General features: G+C 43.7%; 2 protein-coding genes across 4 annotated transcripts in view; one reads left to right on the forward strand and one right to left on the reverse strand.

The window, feature by feature from the left end:
* LOC128930120 (uncharacterized) overlaps nucleotides 1–24,462 on the reverse strand; it is a 68,084-nt gene that overhangs the window by 40,751 nt on the left and 2,871 nt on the right. The window contains exon 1 of one of the 2 annotated variants that reach the window (XM_078356055.1): nucleotides 10,687–11,338. The exons of the other annotated variant lie outside the window; for it this stretch is intronic. Within the exon in view, the coding sequence (XP_078212181.1) occupies nucleotides 10,687–11,223 (537 nt within the window). The 5' untranslated portion in view covers nucleotides 11,224–11,338. Of the gene's footprint in view, nucleotides 1–10,686; nucleotides 11,339–24,462 lie in introns of those variants that run through there. 2 annotated transcript variants of the gene reach the window in all.
* Nucleotides 10,320–24,462, forward strand: part of CADM3 (cell adhesion molecule 3) — a 32,150-nt gene continuing 18,007 nt past the window's right edge. For both annotated transcript variants that reach the window (XM_002760154.5, XM_002760155.6), the window contains exon 1: nucleotides 10,320–10,552. In XM_002760154.5, coding sequence (XP_002760200.1) covers nucleotides 10,471–10,552 — 82 coding nt within the window. In that variant the 5' untranslated portion in view covers nucleotides 10,320–10,470. The remainder of the gene's footprint in view (nucleotides 10,553–24,462) is intronic.

Raw genomic sequence — 24,462 nt, forward strand, 5'->3', positions numbered from 1 at the left:
ATGCTTTCTCACTCTCCTGCACTCTTCTGCCTTTCCAATGAGTCAGAAATGTCTCCTTGGAGCTGGGCCCAGAACCTGGTTAACTTTCTCAGAGCAGCACACACAGTCGTTCCTAGGGCTTCACAGTCCACATGAAAACAAGCTATGGCCTTTTCTGAACATAGTGAGAACACTAAACGCATCTGCCTCCACTCTTGGCTTAGCCACAGGAATAGCAGCAGCAATCACCAGCCTGGCAGGTGTGGGCACACAGGCACAGCGGTCCATAAGGAAGCCCGGGGACCAAAAACTGGTGGCGCACCTTAACGGATGTCACCTTGCTAGGGAATACAACTTTCGTTAATAACAGGCTCTGGGATTTTAGAATTTAAAAAGATTTTAGGACCAAAATAGACCACAAGCTAACTGTGAGTTAGCTAAAAGAAACAGATGAAAAATAAAGAATACCATAAAACATACAAAGGGTCATGGAATAGCATATCATGTTCAACTCATGACCATCAGCCAAAGCCTAACTCACCTACTAGGACCTGTTCTGAACACAACTATTTAGGTGAAAAGGATCAGAGAAAAGATACTAGAATGATAAAGGAACTGGCAGAAGGTTAAGAATTAGGGCATTTCAGCTAATGTAGAGGAAGTTAAGGGGTAATTTAATAACAGTCTTAAATCCTCTAGAGGGATATTATATAGAGGCTCATAAAAAAGAAAGAGATGTCTTCTTTCACGAACCAGAAGGAAAAGTCTTAAATGGCAGTGGGAGGTTTACTTTGGACCTAAGACAAAAGTTCTTGCTTGTAAAATCAAAGTGTAAAATCAAAGAATGTGAACACTCTTCTCCAAGTCAACCGGCATTTAATAAGCAAGCACCTATTATGTGCCAGGTACTATTATGTGCAATATCCTCTATCCTCTAAGTTCCTGGCAACTCGACTTTGATCAAAGTTGATAGGGTTTCTTTCCTCATGGAATTTACATTTGCTGGTAGAAGGAATAAAGACAATAATAAACAACAGATAAATTATTAAGAAAACAGCAGAAAATGAAAGTGATTGCAAGGAAATGAGACAGCCTCTCTGAGGAAGTTAATTTAGGCTAAAATGTGACAGCAGTCACGCCTGTAATCCCAGTACTTTGGGAAGCCGAGGTGGGTGGATCACGAGGTCAAGAGATCGAGACCATCCTGGCCAACATGGTGAAACCCCATCTCTACTAAAAGTACAAAAAATTAGCCAGGCATGGTGGGTGTGTCCCTGTTGTCCCAGCTGCTCGGGAGGCCGAGGCAGGAGAATTGCTTGAAACCAGAAAACGAAAGTTGCAGTGAGCTGGGATAGCGCCACTGCACTCCAGAGCAACACTCTGTCTCAAAAAAAAAAAAAAAAAAAAAAAGATGTGAAAGCAGAAGTGCCTTAGCACAAAGCGGGGCAGGAGTATTCGGTTCAGAAGGAAAGGTCATGCAAAGGCATAGAATGGGAATGGGCTTGGTGTGCTGAAGATTAAAAATGAAAAAGCAAACAAACAACAAAAATAAATTTGTAACTGTGGCCATGAGGTTACACGAGGTTAGAGAGACAGGCAAAGGCCAGATTACACAGGATCTTACAGACAACGTCAGCAATTGCTAGAGAGGAAGAGTCAAGAAAATTATTTGTTGAAAGACTCAGTGATATTTTTTGGTTTTACACCTTAACACATCTATGTTCTAACTAGCTACTTACACTTACAGTTCCCTCAGGAGTTATTGAGCTGGTCAGGGGACCAGCTCAATAAATGACCCACCAGGCTACGGTGGGTCATTTCTCAGGAATGCCAGGGCATAAGAATCACCTGGGAGCACCTGTTAGCACCATGGAAAGGATCTTTATTATTAACCTAGAACCGGAATATCACAGATATATGTATTATTTGTAACAGGTGGCTCCAAGTAACTGTTTGAATCAGGCACAGGTGGGTGTATGCTGGTCTGTTGGCATGACCAAGAATTTTAGAGATGCCCCTAAATTAAGATCTCAGCTCCATCAGTTAAGGTGTGACTTATAGGAAGTTATGAAATTCCTGAGCCCCATTTTCCTCATCTGTAAAATGAGAATCATACTACCTACAAGTCATAGGGTCGTGCATTAGACTAAGTGACAGAGCGTAAGCAAGGTGCTAAGTGCATAGTAGGCACTCTATTAATGCTGAATGAATAAATACATGCATGAACATATGAAACCTACGCATAAATAAAAAGCTAAATATATTCACATTCACTCGCTGTAATACTTATTGTTTTGAGTTTTCAATGTTCGTTACCACCAGAGAGAGCCCAAGATATCAGAGAATGAAGGTAGGATCCTGGATAAGAAAAAAACCCTCCACATTCTGTCTCCTACTTAGCCTTTCTTCTCCCTCCTCCCATTCAATTGGCCTAGCTATTCTGACTCACCACCCCCTACCCACTTCCCACCTCTACCCTCCCCTGAAACACAAGAAAAATCTCACTTGGCTTTCCTCCCCCTCCAATCTGCCCTGGAGATGACCCCCAGCTGGTTGCCAGGGAGATGGTCTGGGTAACAGGTGCTACCAAGGGAAGGCTGTTTCTGTCAGAAACTGCTTAGGGTGACCAACCATCCCAGTTTGCTCAGGACTTTCCCGATGTTAGCACTTGAAGTCCTGAAAAACGATGTAGTCCCTGGCAAACTGGGACAGTGCTCATATTCCTTCATGCTTTACTCTGTAAAACCGTATGTTGCTGCTGCACACAGTTGTCAGCATCTGTGTGCCCTACAGCACTGTCCACACTGAGTATCGGTGTGTTACAGTGTTCTGTGTGCTATCTCTACCTTACCCACAGGAACTAAGACAGGACCACACTCACTGGGTCCTCTTTAATGTCATGGTGCTGAATTTGGGTCTCCAGAAGGGTCAGGCTTCTGTATCAAATGCTGTGTATCCCTCCAATCTATCCATCCACTACTGCCAGAGTTATCACTCTAAAATGTAAATCTGTCACTGACATTTCCCTGCTTAAAATCCTTCCGTGACTCCTTGTCTGCAGAATAAAGAGCAATCTCTAACATAAATTCCTTGCACAATTTAGCCACAACCATGCTGCTTCCTGTCTCACTGTTCTCACATATGCCATTCTCTCTTTTGTATTGTCTTTCATCCCTTAAACCTGCCCAACTCTTAGTCTTAAGGTTTTCCACAAATTTACTCTTTGCCTTCTCTCTTCTCTCACTGTGCCTTATACATAATTTTACTGAAGCACTTATCACATGATGTAGTGATTATGTGTTTGCAAGCCTATCTTCTCTACTGGACTGTGAGTTCCTTGAAGGTAGATTTCATGACTTACTCATCTTTGTATTCTCAAGTGACTAGCACCAGACGTTGACATTTTGTTGTAGCATTTTTTAACATCCACTTCTATTTTATGATTCTAAAAAGAAAACCATGACTGTCAGATTGGTCTCAATCACCAAGTATTTTGCATCCCCAAATATACTATCCCCAACCCCTTGCATTATCCCTCATCCCTCACAGCTAAAATGAGGCTCAAAAATGGGGTGGTAATTGGGAATAAGGGTATGACCACCCATGGAACATTTTATTTTATATATTTTCAAAAGCTGGGAGCTTATAGATTTTTTTTTTAATAGGCTGCAACAAAACATCCAGGTCAAAATCAGTCTCAACTAGCATTGTGCAGGCACATAGACACGCAAAAAATAAAATGGAACAAATAGCTGGGCATGGTGGCTCATGCCTGTAATCCCAGCACTTTGGAGGCTGAGGCAGGTGGATCACCTGATGTCAGGAGTTCGAGACCAGCCTGGCCAATATGGTAAAACCCCGTCTCAACTGAAAATAAAAAAACTAACAGGGCATGGTGGTGTCCAAGTGTAATCCCAGGTATTTGGGAGGCTGAGGTGGAAGAATCGCTTAAGCCACGGAGGGTTGGGGGGTGGAGGTTTCAGTGAGTTGAGATTGCATCACTACACTCCAGCCTAGGCAATAGAGTGAGACTCCGTTGCAAAAAAAAATTATAAATAAATGATATTTTTAATAAACAAATAGCAAAAATAAAACTATAAATGGATGAATAAATTAATGATCAAGGAGTTCTGTTCTGGACATAACTTTTTGTGTTCTTATACACAAACACATTTGTTTGCCAGGTATGATATAAAATTATAAGACTCTTGCGTGATTTTGTTTATATTAACAAATATGCCAAAATGACACTGCCCAGAAACTTTCTAGAACTCCTGTTTGCTAACTGCCTTAAGAGCCAACAAATAAGTCAGCTTATCAATCATTTACTATTACTTTACAGCCAACTCCTGTTCATTATATTACACAACATGAACCACCAACTTATCCATAAGGCTTGAATCCTAAAGATGTTTGGCTGTTTTTAAAATTAAAAGCCAGACTCAAAGGATAAACGTTCTCCACAACTGAAGTTATGCAAAGGGCTGTGGCAGGTTCTAAAGTTAATTCTAAAAATTAAAAAATGTACTTCACGTAAGTGGATGAAAATATTTGTATATGTATATTAGGATCAGTTACTTTATTCTGGGCACATTATATCAATGTGATCACATGCATACATAGCTGCAGGGGGTATGTCAATGAAGTCTAGTTATATGCATGTATGTGCTTCTGGGAATAAAATGATTTGTCAAGCCTATGTATTTATATCATTTGGGATTACCTCAGAATTAACTAAGGCTCTACTATTTTTCAGTTTCTACACAAAGCACTCGGAAAAATGAGATTCACAAAATAGCATTCCTGCCCTCAAAGAGCACAGAGAGGAAAGAAACATAGACAAATCACTGCACCGCAGTCAAAGAAGTGTAATAATGGAGATACATATTCAAAACAGTGGGAGCACCTAGCAAGGAGTGATTACACGTAGGTAGAAAGTTTCAAAGAGAGGCAACACCTAATCAAAGTCTAGATGGATCAACACGAGCACAAGTTTCATCAGCCTTAATGAGAAGGGCAATCCAGGTATAGAAAATAGTATGTGCAAAGACACTGAGGCATGAAACAACATAGTGTGTCTGGGAAATTACAAGCCATTTGGTGTTGCTAGAGCACAGAGAGATTTCGATGGAGAAGCGACAGATAGCCATGTAACTGAAAATGCATATTTTGGTTTGCAGATGATTATGTGTGTCTACTGTCTTTCCATAATATATCAATCAGCCTGTAGCTGGAGCAACAGTGACACATGTATTTATTATATGATTTCATTTTTGCCTGAATTTATCACAAAAAATATCTCTGGTCTCTGCTCATATTGGTTTTATTCCCTTATTACTCTGTCACCTTTTACTCCTTTCCCTCTGAAATCTAGTTGCTAGCTCCCTTTCCCCTTGACCATCTTCTCCCATATTAATCTGAGTGCATCTACAGTCTCATAGGCCATTCTCTTTTCTAATGTCATGAAACTCCCATCTCTCCTTCAGAACCAAGCTCAAATGACCTCTTCTCTGAGAAGCCTTCTTGGCTAAGTGTAACAACTGAAAATTTAGACTTTGGAGTAAGACAATCTGTATTTAAAACCCAAGTCTGTCATTTACCATCTTTGTGCTCTCGTACCAGTCATTTTGCCTCTTCAAGCCTCACTGTCCTCATCTGTAAAAGAGGGGTAATGAATACCGACCAGCGTGCTTGTGAATTTTAAAATGGAGAATAAATGTAAAGAACTTAATATAGAATTCGACCTTAATAGTCATTGCTTAATCATAAATTTACCTTGTCTAGAAATTCTCCTGCCTAAGTCATATATATATACATAGGGCGATTTAATTTGGTAGATATTTACCTTGACTTTATCTGCTTTCCTGATAAGCCGTGGGAGGCAGTGCTGCTGCTTTGCACAACTCCAATTTGAACAATGCCCCCTGGAGTTGTGCAATATGGCAACTCTGGGAAAGAGGAGGCTTTTCAGTTTGTTTCTATTTATAGTTTGAATATTTTAACTTTGTAAGTAAATTACTTTAACGTCTTAAGGCAATAGTGGGGTCTCTGGGCTGGGAGATTTGGGGTTTGTTTGTTGGTTTGGTTTGTATTTCGTATCACTATTTAAAAAAACTAAACAAATAATAATATGCTTTGAGGAAACTCAGTCTTTTAGAAGTCATTCCAGTCACCATTAGTTAAGATCTCAGTAGACGTTCAATTAAAAAGTATTTGTTGGCAGAAAGAAGAGTGAGCACAAGCCTTCAGGTCAAGCAGACCTGGATTTGGATTCACTATTTACAAGTTATATAATCTTGTTAAACCTTTAATGTTTCCTTGATTTGGTAAGGGAGCTAATAATTCCAGACATACTCGGGTACTTTCTAGTACTTAAGTAAACTGCTGTGTACATAAAGTACCCAGCACAAAATCTGGCACTTGATGGGTTCTCGATAAAGGTACCTAGGATGATTTTTATTATGTGCAAGTTGCTGCCCTGATTGCTGGCTTAAAACTGGTTAGAATCAAAATGCTAGTTAAAATTGGCAATTAAATTCAGGTTGGTATTAGAATTAATAGTCAGAGCCTATAATAGATTAGGGTTAGGACTGAAATTACAATTCGATTAAGGTTACAATTATAATGCATACGGCAGTTATTATTAAGGTTGCTGTTAATTAAAACTGGAAAATGGGAGTAAGAAGCAGTATGAGGAATACTGGTTTAGCTGGGTGGAAAATTGCAGAGGAAAGCAATGAGGAAACCTATGTAGAATTTACTGACACAGAAAACTCATATAGAGCAAAAAAAAGGGTTAGAGTACAAAGCAGAATCTGAATGGATATTAAACCTTCTTAACTTTTTTTCTCTACAGGTGCTGTCATCTTCTCCCTGATGAATATGTAAAATTCACCCACTCAGGCTGAGTTCTTTCTCTTTTCCCTCCCGGGCAAGAGCGGCGTGGGGAAAGGAATGCCCAGGGCCCACACAGCTGCGCCTAGCCAAGCATCAGTGCCAGCATCACATTCCTCACCCCCAGCTACCCAGGCTGTTGCTGAGTGGACAGGGGCATCTAAGAGGCAAAACCCATCTTCTCTCCACTCCCCTCCCCTGCTTCCACAGATTTTCACTGTAGCTACCAGCTCTGTAATTCCACAGACAACCTACTCCAGACTTTGTGCACGTCTCTGGGAAATGCATATTGTATGTCACAGCATTTCAGAGTGGAAAGTAACCATAGAGATCACAATCCAACATGGATACTTTTATTTTACCCATTTTCATGATGGGGTTAATCCTTGTAGGTCAGTCTTTCTTTGTAAAGCTATATTCCTAGTGAGTAGGGTGGCTGCCTGTAGGATACAGAGAGCACATGTAAAAAGGGCATTAGAATGACTATAGCAAGAAGTTATTCCAAATGCGAACATCCACATCAGTAGGAGAAATTACTCTTTTACTCTGAAGTATATAAGAGTGAGGAATTCCTCAAATTGGACACTGCTCTAGATTTTGTGAATGATTTTTCTTAGCCTTCCTGCCTCCAAGGGTACTATCTCCCACCCACACCCAGTGCTGGTAACCCCTTTATCAGCTAGCTGTATGGACACAGGAAATCATTTAGCTTTTCTGAGTTTCATTTTTCTCATCTGTTCAACAAGGGTATTAATTAGATAATCCTGAAGGTCCTGTATGCCTCTAACACTCTCTTATTCTATAATTCTAAAAGCCAGTGACTGTTTCCTATTCCCAGGACTTAAACTGCTGCCAAACTGATGCTGATGATGCAGAAGGAAAAGAGGAGCCAGTAGAAAAAGAGCATTCCAGAGTCTCATTTGCTACGTCTTAATACTCTCTGCAAAATAGCTTTCCTTTTTACCTGTCACCCTAGGTTCTTGTCCCACACAGTTACAGTAGAGGGTAGGGCCAGACCAGTAGTTATTAGAGAATTCAGGGAAGACAGGTGGAAGGGGATCTCTGCAGAGCAGCAGATGGAAAAGGCCATTAATTAGAGGACTATGAGACCTAATCCTACATCCTGCCCTCCCTATCCCACCCATCCCCACTCTTGCTCCCCTCCCCCTCCATTAACCTGTCCTCTCTTAAGCCCACTTAGACAATCTCTAAGATGTCTTCTAGCTGGAAAGATAATACTCTTTATCCACTAAGAAACTAACTAGGGTTGCCTGATCTTTCCCCTCTGAAGCCGATTCTGTTTTGAACACACCCACATTACTGCCTGCTCTCTGCACAATTCACTTCTTGCCAACACGGCCCCACCTCTGTGCGAAAGTTCAATTTTCCCAATATCTCTTCCTCACCCTCTAACCAAGCCTCTTCTCTCTCTTATATCCAGGTTTCTGCACCCCTTAAATAGAGTACCCCCTTTATTTTCACATTTTGGAGATTCCAAGATATGTGCAAACCGCTGGGAGACAGAATGGTCTGGAGTCATTGAGATATGTCAAGTGGGGCAAGTCAGACAGCCAAAGATGGTCAACACTTCCCTGCAAGAAAATCTTAACTACCCAAGCACTCAAGAAATGTCCAAGAGGCAGGCAGAACCCTTCTCCCAGAAACCATCAACTCTAACGACTGTAAGAGAAAAACTGTGGGGCAGCATCCTGACAATGCAGAAGGATTTCCCTGGAGAATATTCTCTCCTGACTTCTCCCTCATTGCTTGTCGTTTATATAGGACTTTGCTGGTAACCAAGTACTTTCCGCATCCCTGCCCCTGAGTTTCTGGGTGACAGGGACATTAACTAGATCACAGAAGGCTGGAAAACTCTGCTTTCAAGAAGGAAAGATTACCCAAACCTTAAGGATTAGCTCAATGAGACAGTCATCAGCACAGAAAGAGAGCTAGTCTAAGAGGTAGAAGACATGCCACCAAATCCCTCATCTCGGGATAAAATATTAGCCTCACAGGATTGGAGGACACTTCAAAATCATATTGTTGCACATCCCAGCCAACACTTGTGTCTTCCACTATTAACTGTCAGAGTAACCTTGTTCAGTTAGCCTCATTCGAGCCTCAGTTGTACCTATATCATAAGGGGTTGGAATAGATATTTTTAAAGAATACTTACATACCTAAAATTATTTTATTCTAGAATTCTAACATTTAGAAATGTATTTCCAAAAGCTAAGATTCAGCAAAACTGATTCAGAAAGATCCCTGAGATAGTTCAAGATTCTTTCAGAGACAGTCACAAAGAATGACAAACACCAGGGACTTGGGACACTTAAGCCAAGACTAAGTATGAACACCCTGCATCTCTTTTCCATCTTGCTGTATGTGGCCTCAGGAGTGAGAACTGCTTTGGTCACAGATGCAGGAGTCCTTAGATGGTTTCTAGATCAGATTCTTCACGAACCTTACTCACTGAAACTTGAGAAGGGCACGATCCCGCGAAAGATCAAAAAGAAGAAAAAATAGTGGAGAAAAGGACTGGGAATAAAGAGATGGAATAGGGAGGGTTAAGAAAGAAAATGACTGAGTCGCTTGGAAGGCTGCCAGATTGGGCAAGAGTCTGGGGTGAAATCATGTTTTCAGAGGGTGACTTATTTCCTTGACATGGGATTGAGGGAGACATTGATTCCCAAGGCCCGGGGGTTTGCTGGAAGATGCCTTTCAAGAGAGATTGCCTGGGGCCACGAATTGTTGCTGGACAGATAACTACGGGCTCTTGGGTAAGAGGGATTAGGGATGTTAGTGTTTAGGAGAATGATAAGAGTTAGCAGTTATATACTGGAGATATGTCCCTGGGTACACTGTTGATAGGGTGACCCCAGGGCTTAAGGCCTGGGGCCACAAATTTTTGCTGGACAGATAACTATGGGTTCTTGGGTAAGAGGAATTAGGGATGTTAGTGTTTAGAAGAGGGCTGAGAGTTAGTAGTTATCCACTGGAGAGATGTCCCTGGGTACACTGTTGATGGGGGACCCCGGGGTTAAGGGGATCCCCAGTTGTCAAAGGATGAAGGGTGGAGCTGGAGGATCTCAGGCTAGTGGGCACGCCCTTGCCCAGGCCTGCAGTGGCCGCGCTCGCCAGCTGGCCCACGGCCCTGTCGGACTCCCCTCCCTCCACCCCAAGCCTAAGAGGGGTGAGCACGGGGTCCCACTGCTGAGCCAGCTCCCTCCCTCTGATCCACACCCGAGCCCGGCTGGCGGAGCTCCCGGGGGAGAGGGTGGAAGGCACCACGAAGGCAAGGAGGGGGTGTGGGAGGCGGGGGTAGTGGGGAATGCGGCAGCCTGGCCCCCCCGCGACCAGCCCAGCCCCCTGCCAACCCCCCTCCACCTCCAACCAAATGGTTTGCTCCGAGCGCCCTATTTAATCCCCGCGACTGCAGCAGCGCCGGCTCCCTCCTGGTCCCCACCTCGGCCCCGGGCTCCGAAGCGGCTCGGGGGCGCCCTTTCGGTCAACGTCCTAGTCAACCCCCTCCCCATCCCCATCCCCCGGGGATTCAGGCTCGCCAGCGCCCAGCCAGGGAGCCGGCTGGGAAGCACGATGGGGGGCCCAGCCACCTCGCTCCTGCTCCTGCTGTTCGCCTGCCGCTGGGCGCCCGGTGGGGCCAACCTCTCCCAGGACGGTGAGTGAGGGAGGGGGCGGCGCCTGGGGAGGTGGGGAGTGACCCGAGGCGGGGGCTGGGATCCGGAGGCCGGCGGAGGGAGCCTGTTGGCTTTGTTTGGAAGCGGGGTTACAGTCGCCAGCCGCTGCTAATACCCTTGTGTCTGTCTCTGAGCATCCGTGTCTCTGTGGACCGTGGGTGTGCCGGCGTGTGCACCCTTCTGTGTACACCACCGAGCGTGTGTCTGCGTGTGCACCGGGCTTTGGCTCTCGCGGCTGATGTCCGTTATGAGCAGCCCGAGGTCTGGCTGTGTTGCTGTCCGTGTGCGCGCGCGTCTGTGTTGGTGTCTGGCTCTGCGTTTCTGTGTCAGTATCTGTGTGTATGTCTGTGTCGGTGTGTGTTGGGGGCGGAGTGAGATTTGTCGCTGTTTCAGTCAGGGCGTATGTCGGGTGTTTGTGTATGTATGTCTGTAGGGGTTTGGTAGCCAGTGCAATCCCCCAAACTGATGTATGCAAACATTTCTGCTCCCCCGCCCGTCCCCCACCGAGACCGGCGGCCCAGCGCCCCAGCGCCGAGTGGGCAGAGAAGGGGGCCTGGGTGAGGCTGCTGAGGGGGGCGTGGGCAAAGAAGGGGGCCCTTATCCTTGGAGCAAAACAACAACACAGGGCGGAGGGGGCCCAGGATGGCAACATCCCTGGCAGTGGTAGAAGCTGGGAAAAGAAATCCAGACAGGGGCAGAGGCGGGGTGGGGGTGGGAGGGAGCAAAAGAAAGGATCAAGATATTTGGGGAGGAGGATGCATGGGAAACCCAAATTTTCAGGGCTAAGCACTGATTTTCCCAGATTTTGGATGAGGTAGCATACCTAGCCCCTTTGCCCCAGTCTGGAACTCAAACCTTCTTTTAGGTTCCTGATGGTAGAGAGATGAAGGAGGGGAGTCTGAGGAGAAAGGAGGAGGGGCCAGGGGTGAGGGGACTTGGGGAAGAGCCCCTCCCGCCCTGGGCCAGGCTATGTAGGTCAGCGCTGTGGGGGCACCTCAGCTTTCTTAAAGGCTACAAACGGTTAGTGGGATGGCAGAGGGGCAGCCTGTAGGGAAACCCGGAAGGGGGCCACAGCTCAGAGCCTCAGGTCCCTGGGGAGGGAGAGCAAGCTGTGAAGAGACTAAAGGAATGCATCTTCCTCTCTCCTCCGCCCGGTAGGAAGAGGAGGAAGGCTGGGATGGAGGAAGGGGGAGAGGGAACAGGACCTCTGTGGAGCAAAGGGAAGTAGGGAGAGTGAAGGGGGAGGGTGGTGGCTGTGCCCGGCCAGATGCCAACGAAAAACAGAAAGAACCGCAGGGGAGGAGAAAGGGGAGGTGGCTCCTGGGCGATGGACCCAGTGGCCAGCAGGGATGGGCACAGGGCGGGGCGGGGGTGGAGAGGGGAGGGGTTGAAACTGGGGAGGATGATGTAGAGAATTTCATCTGAGGAAAACAGGCGAATAGCCAGGGTGCTGGAGGAATAATCGCTCCACCTCACCTGACCTCCCCCAGCCCTGTCTCCATCATGATAAAGGAGCTTCCTCTGGTATGGGGACCCTGGGGATCCCCTCCCTTAAGTTGGCTGGCTGACTCCTTCAGCCCTCTACCCATCAAACTCCCCAAAGGGAGTTCCCGCCCTAGTCACCACAGAGACAGCAGCCTCTTCTTTCCCCTATGTGGAATCCCCTTCCCCAGAGGACTGCACTGATGACCCCACTCACTGAGGAGCTGGAGGGAGTCCTTGGGGAGAGCAGGCTAAGTTTGAGACAGAGAGGCTGCTGGGTGTTTGTGCCTCAATAATGACCCTCCTACTAGGCCTTGACTTTCAGCTGCAGCCCCTGGCCTTCCTTACCTGCTGAGTTTCATAAAGAGAGGCAAATACGATCCAAACTGCAACTGTTCAGTAATGGGAACTGATGGTGCTAGGCTGGGCCCCAAAAAGAAAGACGTCATCCAGAAAGCTGTGAGCTCTTCTACTCTAAGATGTAAAAAAACTATAGACTAGAGTAAATCAGTATACTAGCCAAGTCTTTCTTCACCAACTACACTCTTCTTTCTTGGTCCTCAAATTGGGGGCTCAGCCCCTATTCAGGCTTAAAGTTTAGAGGAAGAGGAACGTTCTATCATATTTAGAAATATGTTTCAGAGCAGTGGCCTGAGAGAAACAGTGGAAGGCAGTAACTTCTGAATGGGGAATTTCTAGAGGAGAGGTGGGGAAATGGGAGATAAACAGCAGGGGTCTGTTTCCAAAAAGGAGTCAAATCAAGCATCATTTTCCTTGTTGAGCACTATCTTTACAGAAAATGGACATCTGTCTGGTGTGCAGTATCTCAGAACATGCTGATGCATGAGACATAACCACCATATCTTCTATCTTAGATTAATTGTGTCTTTTAGTTTCTGGATCTAAGAAGGCTAGCGCTGATAGTGGGAGGTAAATGCACAGATTTAATGCTTAGAGATAGTAATCCTGAAGACTATTTTGCCCAGGATCATGGAGGTGTGTCTAGTACCCCCGAGATGGCCTGAGGCCCCTGGGAAGAAGGCTAGGCCGTATTTATCTTTAACTGGTAGTGTTTGACCAAAACTATGAGACAGGCGGTGTGATGGTATAAGGACAAGATACTCTTATGCTGATGCTTGAATTGTCAAGAGTGTTGTGGCAGCATATCCATTTTCATTTAGAATAAGAAAACAAACTTTATATGCTGCTGGGGCATATTGTTTCCTGGAGTACAGCATAAATTTTTTAAGCTTCATAAGGCTGAACAGAGATTGAGAGGGCAAGCAACTGATATCTAAGACTGGCCATGAGTGTTGTGGCTAGAAGTTGAGGAATGGGTAAGACATTTAGAATGTGCCATCCACCCTTCCTTCTCACTAGTATTCACAGAAGTTGACAATTCCAGATTTGGATAACACAAATCTTATGAATTTAATGTGTCCTCTCTCTGGTGAACAGCCCAATACTCAACACCATGACCAGTTTTCTTGGGCTCTCCCTTTTCAAGTTATTTCCTGTGAGTTGACCTAGGGTAAAGACAGATGGATAGCTTCTCTTTGTTTCAGATAAGGTTATCGCAATTTAACCTTGTACTGCACTGCCCCACACATGAACATCTATTTCTTCTCAATGACCTCTGTCCATGACCATCCATTCTGCAGGCCCCTGGCCAGATGCCCAGTGAGGATATCATGCCCTATGTGCCACAGAAGTCCAGCAGGCATTCACTCTAGTGCTGCCCACAGATCTGTTTGGCAGATCAACTCCAGCCAGTTTCTGTTCCTAGTCGCAGCTGTAACTGTTCTGTTTCTGTTCCTGTTCTCCTAGTTGCAGCTGTAACTCTTGGGAAAGATATGCTCTCCTTTTAGACATGTGCATTTTCTGGGATGGAAAAGTTAAGATCATCACAGAGACACTCGTATAGCAGAGTTTAGTTCATCCCATGAAGAACCAGTCTGTTTGATGTAGGTCCCAATCTATGGAATGTCAGCTGCCTACCCAGCAGTTGTATCATTCTATTCCAAGCTTCTCCATAATCTGGATAGCACTGTTGGTTTGAATAGTTTCCCCTAGGGCAGCAGTTTTCTCATTTTGTTTTTAAAACAAAGCTGTGAGACATTTTTAACAAATAAATAAAACATACCAAAGAAGAATTGCTATGGCTGAGATAATGAAATAAGACCTATATATCTTTTCCCTGTCTTACTGGCTTTTACACATTCCTATAATCCTTAAGGAACTACCTGGGGTTCTACCATACAGTTCAAAATCCTCCGTACTAGACTGATAGAATGAGCCAGCTTACTACCCCCAGGCTCTTTCTCCTTCCTCTTCCAACTGAAGAAGAAAGGAAGTCCAATCTAATTGCAAGAGTACCTTGTTGGAGATATTCGCTATTCACTTGAAGAGAGTGACTCATAGTTCTGCAGCCATAAAATTCCACACACAGCATCTCTTTGGTGTTCTGGTTACTTTGAAATAACTAACTGAGTAGTTGTGCCATTGCTCTGTAAATTCTTAGATTTGATTTCGGTACTCCTTGCTGTTACTACTTTCTTGCAGTCAAATAATACGTAAAATTCAATCGAAAGTTTCTTTTCGTTAAATCACATGGTAGGAAGAAAAATCTTCACAGTATCACCAGAGAAGTAAAACCCCTGGGGCTGTGACTAGTCTCATTCTTTGCTGTTTCCTACTCCGGTGGAAATGCCTACTGGCTCAACTATCCCCTTTTTGTCATCTAATTCTCAGTAATGGAATTTTGCCTAAGGATGGTGATCTAGGTTCCAGATTCTTGTTGAAAGCAAGCTGTACACTGGACCAGCTCCTTACTAGGTTCCAGATTCTTGTTGAAAGCAAGCTGTACACTGGACCAGCTCCTTACTGACTACTGAGTGAAAAATTCAAAGTTATAAAGTTTTGGTAATTACATCTTCTTTTATTTTTCATGTTAGAATGTAATATTTCATGTTTAACCACTGGCTATCGGCCCGTGCACTAGAACATTTTGTTTCCTGTATGGGGTCATGTTTTAGAGGTCCACCCATAATCTGTGAGAATAGCAATCCCCGCAGAAATGCTTACAAAAGACACAGAGAAGCAAACCATCAGAAAAAGACCCCGGAGAAGCAAGCCATCAGAAAAATATCCCATTTCTAAAAGCTTGCTGAGATTAAGTATAAACAATCCATGTCATCATAAAATGAAGAAGCACAAGTTTCCAGGGCTAGAGACCTGTTTCTGCCTCTAGGATCAGCAGTAGTGATTTTTTTTTTTACAAGATCAGAACCACCTGGTGCCCAGGGCGCCAATAACTACCCAAGTAAAAACCCAGTCCAATCCTGTTATATATGATGAGGAGATCCATCCCTTCTAGTACAGAGAAGTCAAACTCTCAGGAGGCTTGAACACATGAAGCTTTGTGATTTTTACAAAATAGAAACTAAGATACTAAGAAGTAAAGGTACATATTCTTCAATGAAGCAGCAAGTACTAAATAATCATCTCTTTCTTCACCAAAATTTTCCTAAGCCTTAAGTCATCACATTTCCCAAAAGAGAGACTTCTAAATCCTGAGAACAGTATTCTTCTTAAGAGGCATGATTCCATACCTCTCTTCCAGGTATGATTGTCTGAACTACTTACAGCAATTCTGGATACACTAGGGCATTCTGAGTCTGAGACATCTCATACCTTACCTGATGAAAATACACATTTTGACTTTCTTGTGCCCTACTGTCTCTTAGGGGGCACGGGCTCTCTGTTCCCTCTTTAGAAGATAGGCCTAATTTTACTCATGATAAGTTGTAGCACATTAAAAGCCCCTCCATCACCACTAATATCTAGGCAACATAATCGCAGAGGCTAATGTTGACAAACTCAGTCTGGTGGTGGTCCTCATTTTCCAGCACAGTCTCTTGGCTGTATATCAACCTGACGGGTTCAAACAAAGCATTTCAAGGAGACCTTACAGAGCAAGTGATGAACGTAGAGTGATTCTAGTAGAAACCATGATGTCTGTTCTTTTAGTTCCTGTGCTTGAGAGCTGTCTGCCTTACCCCATGATCCCAGTTCCCCTGTACTTTGTGGAGCAAACCGTTATACCTGTGCTTTGAGCTCTCCATGGTGCTAGCCCCTGACAGTGACACACCAGGCTTTTCTTGTTGCTCTCCATGGTCCTGTTTTACCTCCAAGTTTCATAATCTCATTCTCCACAGTGCAGTCCCCAGAACAGGGCTGGAATCTCCCTCACCTGACCACAAACACACACATGATCTTGGTTATGGTCCCTGACCTAATCCACCACAAATACAAAACAAAACTCTGAGATATAGATCTAGGAAGTCCTCCTGACCATCTGATCAACTGCAGGAAGGGAACAGAAGGGCAAGCAATTCTCAAGTTAAAAAAGAAGTGCTAGAAGGGTTTTATAAGATGCTCGGGAAATTGTGGCCTACAGTGACCTCGAATGGCCTCAAAAGAACTAAATGTTTTGTCATATTTGGATTCATAGATTAAAATAGAACTATATATAGTTCTGTTTTAGATTGAGATAGTATTGCTCATCTATATGATAACCATACACAGTTGTACTTTGGTATCCATGAAGGATTGGTTCCAGGACCTCCCACAGATACTAAAATCTGCAGATACACAAGGCCTTGATATCAAATGGAGTAGTATTTGCTTATAACCTATGCACATTCTCCTGTATGCTTTGTCATCTCTAGAATACTTATAATACCGTATACAATCTAAATGCTATGTAAATAATTGTTTTACTGTATTGTTTGGGCGATAATGACAGGGAAAATGTGTAAACAAGTTTCGTACTGGCACAACTTTTAAAAATACTTTCAATCTACAGTTGATTGAGTCTATGGAGGTGGAACCCATGGATATGCAGGGTTGACTGTATACAGTATAAGTGTGGAATGCAAAATGAATCCTACTCAGTTTATAAACAGGTACCTCTTAACAGAACTCTGAGCATGACCACCAACTCTAACTGTCCTGTCATGGTGCTTTTACCCTTTCCCCTCAACCTTAGCAAAGATAATACATGACAATGGGTCATCAGCATAGATAATGGAGGAATCCAGTAAATGAGAGGCATAGAAAACAAGTATCAAGTCTACATCCAGATCATCCTGAACGTACCAGATCTTGTCTGGTCTTGCAAGCTAAGCAGGGTTGGACCTGGTTAGCACTTGGGTGGGAGAAAACAAATATCAAAACCTTGACTTAATGCCCCCACCTTTATAACTACCATGTACAAAACTAAATGGCTTTAAATATAACCATCTTCTCCCAGAGAGCACAGGTCCTTGGCCATATCTCAGTAGATGCATGTTTAAACTGTACTGTGCTATGCTTTGAGGGTATCTTCCCATAAACCGATGATGTCAAATGGGGCAGGAAGCTGAGAGTGCTCAGTGCCTGTCAGTTTTAGATTAGCCAGCCTATTCCTCACATCACGTTAGAACTACACAAGCTTCTCATCTCCTAAATGCTGATTTTTCCATATCAATTTATGGATAAAAGTTAATATAATCGTTAATTCTCATGAGTGACCTACAGCAGAGTATAGCTGGAGAGGCAGACTTCCAGAATGAATTTCCAGGACTCCTCTTTCATTTCTTCATTTGAAACAAGGAGAAACTTCATTCCTCAAGGACAGGTAATGAGAGTGATTTATCTCTATGAGTGAGCCTTCAGCAAGACAGAATTAGGGTTATAGGAACAGCTGGAGTGTCTCCCATCTACTCATCTTCCTAAGCCCCCTGTTCTCATGAAGAGCAGGTGGGTTTCAGAAAGGACTCAAATACAGAAATCTTAACCTATTTTTCAGTACATATATCATCCTTTAATGTGAACTCTTACCTCTGGGATTCTTTAACCTTCTCTTCTCTATCTTTCTCTTGGAAGTCTCCAAGAGAACAATAAGAAAGCTAAATAACTTAAAGAACAAACTAAAACGTTGTCTTCTCTAAGGATTTATTTTCCCTTTCCCCAACTAGACTTACACTAATTGGGTATTGATTGCTAATTATAAGGACCTTTAGCTCATTTACTTGTAGTTCAGGGTCAAGAAGATCGGGTGCATCACCTTGCCCCAGGGAAAAAAAAGAAAAAGAAATGAAGGCTGATGTCTCAGCCACTCACCAGTAGGCTAACCATTATTCATTTCTCCCTTTTCTTCATATACTTCAAAATATTGGCAAGGTAGGATGAAGAGCTAGTACTTCTGACACCAGATTTTATTGGAAATATCCAGATTCTTGTTTCATATGTTTATTTTTACCCTTCTATGACCTGGCTCTTTGCTTCCAATTCTGATTTCAGTAAGTACATCAATGACAGGTAACTTGGAAGTTAGCATAGCGGTCAGTCAGTCTTTGAAGAGCCTGGAGCTGAGTTCTTGAGTTATTATAAAATGAGGAGCCAGTTTTACCATCTGCTCCTAATCATTTTTTTTTGCCCAGAAAATGCAAAAATTACAGTGGAAAAATTGCACTCACTAGTTCTTACTGTAGTTCTTAAAGATATTTCCAAATATATATTATATGTTTCTTCCCCTAATCTGTATCGTCTAATCTCACACAAATATAAAAATCACCACCACTAAGCCCCTGAGCCTCTCATATTTTCATTTATCCTCAACTGCCACTTAATGCCAACTTTTTCCTGGTTTCCAAGCCCTGGAGTCCAATGTCAGTGACAGATGGACTGAGCCTCAGCCCTGGAGAGGAGAGGATTCTGGCCCTCTCCTGGGGAGTTTGAGCAGAAGAGAGAGCCTGAATTCTGCTTTGGGGAGAATCTCTGAGTTCAAGCCATATGTTTTTCTGGAAGTAAGGGGTTCTGATTAACATGGACATGTGAAAAGGGCTCCGTATCTGGGTCATAATAAAATCTGTGCATCCATGTCAGACCAAAAAAAAAAAACCACACACACAGAAATATGATTAGTGAGACTCATAGTGTGTTGTGTGTGTGTGTGTGTGTGTGTGTGTGTGTGTGTTGAGGGGTACGTGCCAAAATATGCATGCATCTTAGGGAATAAAAACACACGTTTGCTCACATCAAATAAGAGACACTCAACTGAGACTTAAGAAGAGAGATAAAGTTCTTAATGTCAGAACAATATTGTTTTCCATTTTGGGGACTGAAATCTGTAGACTTGGGAGAATGTATCTGTTTCATAGAAGAGTTAAATTTTCAGGAAGGTACAAAGTAAGGCTAATATGAACAATGTACCGCAATTTAAAAAATACAGATTTTTTTTTTAAGTGAGAAGAGTGTAGGGAGACTAAATAGCAGTTAGGATTGGGGGAATCAGTAAAACTAGAGTAGTGTGGGTGTGTAGAGCGGAACATATTTTTCTTCATGTAATGCTCCTAACCATTGCCCTGAACCTGTCATCCACACCCCGACTCTGATCATCCAGTGAAGGGAGACAGTAAAAACAAGTCAGAAAAATCAGAACCAGCAGAGATGAATGCTTTCTTGCTTGACTTCTAACAAATTAAACTTTTCCACAGCATTGTTATCCCACCACACCAAGCCATCAACCTGAAATATCTAAAGTGCAACATAAGGAGCATAGGAGAATAAGACAGAGCCCATTGAGAAAGGGAACTCATCCATGCCCTCAGACAGGTATTGGGGCACTGGGATAGGTACTGCAGAGTACAAGCGAGCTGTTGGAAACTGGGCTGAGATTTCTCATCTCCAGAGAATCTATTCTTTACTTCTCCCTGATTTTCTGGACTTTCTGGCTTATTCTCAGTGTCTATTTTCCCATACCCTTCCAATGAGCTAAACTGAATTCTGTGTTTGACTCTGCTATGTTTCCTTTCTCAAGTACTTTCCTAAGATGGGGGGGCTCCCCTGCCCCGTTCTATTACATATGTGTGAAAGCAGCAAGATACATTGAGGGTAAGGGTATAAAATTCCTCTACTTAGTTTAAGGGGACAACTAAGAGTTCAGTCTGGCATCCTGGCTGTATTGCATTAGAATGCAGATTTTAAGTCATACCTGTCGGTATGTCTAAAGTGTTTGATCATAGTGAGAAGGGAATGAGGAGATGGAATAAACAGACACTCCTAAAATGGCTCAGGGCTGTTATTATCCTGTCTTCAGGATACTACCCCAAAACAACCAAGGAGAGTCAGTACCTGCACACAATCTGCGCTCTAGAGGTCCTCACTGAGCCCTCCCCTGTGCTCAGTTTCACCTCAGCCCCTCACCCTTAGTGCAGAACACTAGATAGCCCAGTCCCAGAAGGAAGCAGCTAAGTAAAGGAAGAGACTCTTTTGGGATCAAATCCCCTTCCTTTCTGTCTCTCGACTGCAATTCTCTCTGCTACAACTCAGTATTGGCTACAGAGGGGCTTGTTTTGGTTGGGGGCCAGCCCAGGGCTCCCTCCTGGTGCTAATGCACCGAGAACACTGACTCAATAGCAAATCAAAGCAACAGCTGTCCCCACCTCCTTCCCTGCCACCCACTTCCCAGTCTCTGCTCCTCAGAATCTTAACTAAGTCTCTGAGGGCCCCCCTCAGCCTACCACAAGCCCACTTCTGCCTCCAGATTTTTTTCTCTCTACAGCTCAAGAATAGGACATGTTCCTCTGCTTTTTTTTTCTCTTCTGTTCTGGCCCCTGTCTCCTGCTTCACAATCAGGTTAGCATTCCCTCAGCTCTTCACCGTGCAGGTGCCAGCAAGCACACGTGCACACGTGCACACACACGTACACACACATGCAACCTGTCCTCACAGTCACCCTTTTTAGCTCCAAAGGGCATGGCAATGACTTCTGCCTGATGGCCTCCTCTTCTGTGTGAACTGGAACCTGCTAGGAAAGCCCTGAACTGTATGAAGACACCATCTGCCCCATCTTCAGGGACTCCCTCTTCATCATAACCCAAATTCTCCAATCTACTGGGCATTTAGTAGACTTACTTCTCATAAGGTCCGTGGTCCTGGAGTTCTTCAGTGCCATGTACAGGAGATGGGGCATAGGAAGGGTGGGTGCCATTGGAAATAAAATCACACTCAGTGTCAACTTAACCACTGAATTAATCAGTCCACAAGGACTGCTACAAAATGCCAATGGGTGCAGGTCCCACTCACTGCCTGTGTGACCATGCTCAAATTCCTAAACCTCTCTGAGCCTTGGTTCCTCATATTTTCAATAAGAGGATTGGACCAGATGATACTTAATATCTTGCCAACTATAAAAATCTATGCTTCTAAGAATCATAGAGGGGAGAATATTTTTGGGCAGAATTAGGTGAAACAGAAAGAAAAAAGGAATTACTGGCCGGACCTGGTGGCTCAAGCCTGTAATCCCAGCACTTTGGGAGGCCGAGGCGGGTGGATCACGAGGTCAACAGATCGAGACCATCCTGGTCAACATGGTGAAACCCCGTCTCTACTAAAAATACAAAAAATTAGCTGGGCATGGTGGCGCGTGCCTATAATCTCAGCTACTCGGGAGGCTGAGGCAGGAGAATTGCCTGAACCCAGGAGGCAGAGGCTGCAGTGAGCCGAGATCGCGCCATTGCACTCAAGCCTGGGTAACAAGAGCGAAACTCCGTCTCAAAAAAAAAAAAAAAAAAAGAAAAGAAAAAAAGAAAAAAGGAATTACTGAACTTGGGCAATAGAGAGTGAGGAAGGGCATTAGTTCCATCCTTCTATAAAATCAAAAAGATCTTAGAAATAACCACCTCTAGGCTGGCTGTGGTGGCTCATGCCTGTAATCCCAGCACTTTGGGAAGCTGAGGTGGGTGGATTGGGAGTTTGAGACCAGCCTGACCAACAAGGTGAAATCCCATCTCTACTAAAAATACAAAAATTAGCTGGGTGTGGTGGTGTGCGCCTGTAATCTCAGCTACTCAGGAGGCTGAGGAAGGAGGATCACTTGAAGTCAAGAGGCAGAGGTTGCAGTAAGCTGAGATTGTGCCACTGCACTCCAGCCTGGGCATGACAGAGCAATACTCCATCAAGAAAAAAGAAAAGAAAAGAAATAACCACCTCTGACCATTAGGATTCAGTAGACGATGACCAGATATGCAAGTTGACTGCAAGGTTTTAGGAAATATGTAAAACATATGTATTCATAATACCTTAAAGTTTGGATAGGGGAAAACATTTGAATTTTGTCTTAAGATGTGGATATTAAAAAAATCTTTAGAATAATTTTTTTTTAGTGAGAACCAAGGGTTAACTCTAAGATAAGCTTTTAATTTTAACCCTACCTTAACACCCACCACAGGCAAGCTAGCTAGCTAACTATCCCGAAGATTCCTCCTCCTTCAGCCTGGAAAAGCCTAGCACACACCATTCCAAAAGTGGAAAACAAAAGCCTTTCATTTTTAACCTGCTTAGGATTGAACCAAAAGATGTCTGTAATAAACCTGTTTGAGCCCAGATTGGGTACAGGTTCCTTCCAAATCTAAATTTCTTGGGTAATTCAATAGTGCAGGACCCCTGAGTCCATAAATCCCTGATCTCTGGGCCTAGGCTTTACCAAGCTGAGCAGCTAATCCACGTTAGGGTTTCTTATAGTGAAGATTCTGTTTTCCATTCCTATTGACCATTTATTTTCACTCATATCCTGTATGCCTCCTAGGAGAGTAAAGCAAAGCTGGGACAGAGTAGTTTATCAAGAGGCTGCTTAATAAACAAGACTCTAGGAGGAAAAACCAGACAGCAACAGAAATAACAGAGGGAGGGAACAAGGAGGAGCAAGGTCTCAGTAGCGCAGCCAGAAGGAGGGTGGATGGGGCAGTGAGGTGGAGAGAAGGCTTAGATCAGGGAGGCACGCAGCTGAAGCATGACTGAGCTCTGGAGTTCCAAAGTGGATGTGAGCTAGAGCACATTGGAGCTAAGGAAAGGAGATGCTTTAGGAGATCCTGCTGCCTGTGAGGGGACAAGAGGCCTTTCCCTGAGGAGCAAGGAAAAAGGGAAAATAGTACCTGAAAAGAAAGAGGGTCCCAGATGACAGAATAACTCCCACCCCATATGGCCCAGCTTCTATTTGACTGCACTGTTATATTGTGGCCATTAGGAAATTACAAATTTAAGGGAGGACATAGTTAGAAAGGAATGGAGGGCAGGAAGTAAGAAAATATTTTGGCATTCAGGCAATCAAAGTCTTAGATTAAGAATTTACAAAGTGACTTCAGTAAATATGGCATCGCTGCCAGCTGCCCAAAAACAATGGAAGGAAATTCACTGTCCAGAGTTCCTTCTGACCAGGGTTTTGTGTGCTACAGGCAAAGCAACTCCCCAAAATCTTGAAGTTTTCATCTCAATCAGAATTCAGATGGAACTGGTCTGATTTCTTTCAAATGCACAATCAAACATTCGCTGTCAAAGAAAACTGTCACTCTGAGCATAAAGAAAAGCTCCAGAGGCTAAGTTCTAATCCCGATTTTGCCATGGCCAGTCTCCTGTGTGTGTGATCCAAACGAACATAGAATTCACTAAGAAGCTGGGGTTAGGGAAAAACGAGAATGACATAATCTGGACAAGGAGCCCAGCAATGGATGTAGATAAACCATTCTAAAAGTGGGTCCCTTCAGTATTCTGGGCCACAGCCCCCAATATGTTTTTCCCTTGGAGATAACACTCCTCCACCCACCTGTCATGGTAGTCGTGAGGAATAACAAGTAGGCTGGGATGAACAGTATTTTTAACTCTGGAGTTAGAGAAATGCTGAGTCATCATCATCATCATCACCATCATCATCAACTCCTACTCAGGGAGCTGTTTTTTTCTACAGTCAGGGAAGTGGGACTCTGGACCCAGGCACTGGCAAGGCCATCAGCAGTTATGCAGGAGAGCTCTGTCCTCTTGTTCCACATCTGACATGTGCACCTGTGACCCTGTTTATGGCTGAAAGGCCTACAATATGTTGTAGGGCCCCAAAACAGACACGGCAGGGATCATATATAAACCAAGCAATCAGGGGTTATACTGGAAGACTTTCACAGACTTCGAAAGTTACTTAAATTCAAGACAACACATATTTATTTATTTGAGTCACTCATTTATTTATTCAATAAATATGTATTGAGCACTTATTATGTGTGAGATCCTGTGCTATGAGTGAAAAACTCCATAACAGGTGCCAATGCTGCTTTAAAGAAGCACGTTAGGAATTCTCCAATTCCCACCTCTGCCACTCTCAAAATGAACAATCAATCAGAAGAAAATTAGTGGGTGAAAGGGCTACTTTGTCCTTTGAAATGCTGGAAATCCTAAAGATACTCGAACCCATGAGCAAATAAACCAGGAATTAAGTAACCTCCAAAGCAATTCAGAACAAATAAGATAATTTTTTAGTTTTCAGCCTAGGTGCAAGAATGCTATGAATACACAGGAGATATTTTTTTAACTAGCT

Source organism: Callithrix jacchus, chromosome 18, assembly GCF_049354715.1.
Source record: "Callithrix jacchus isolate 240 chromosome 18, calJac240_pri, whole genome shotgun sequence".
In the NCBI taxonomy this organism is placed as follows: domain Eukaryota; kingdom Metazoa; phylum Chordata; class Mammalia; order Primates; family Cebidae; genus Callithrix; species Callithrix jacchus.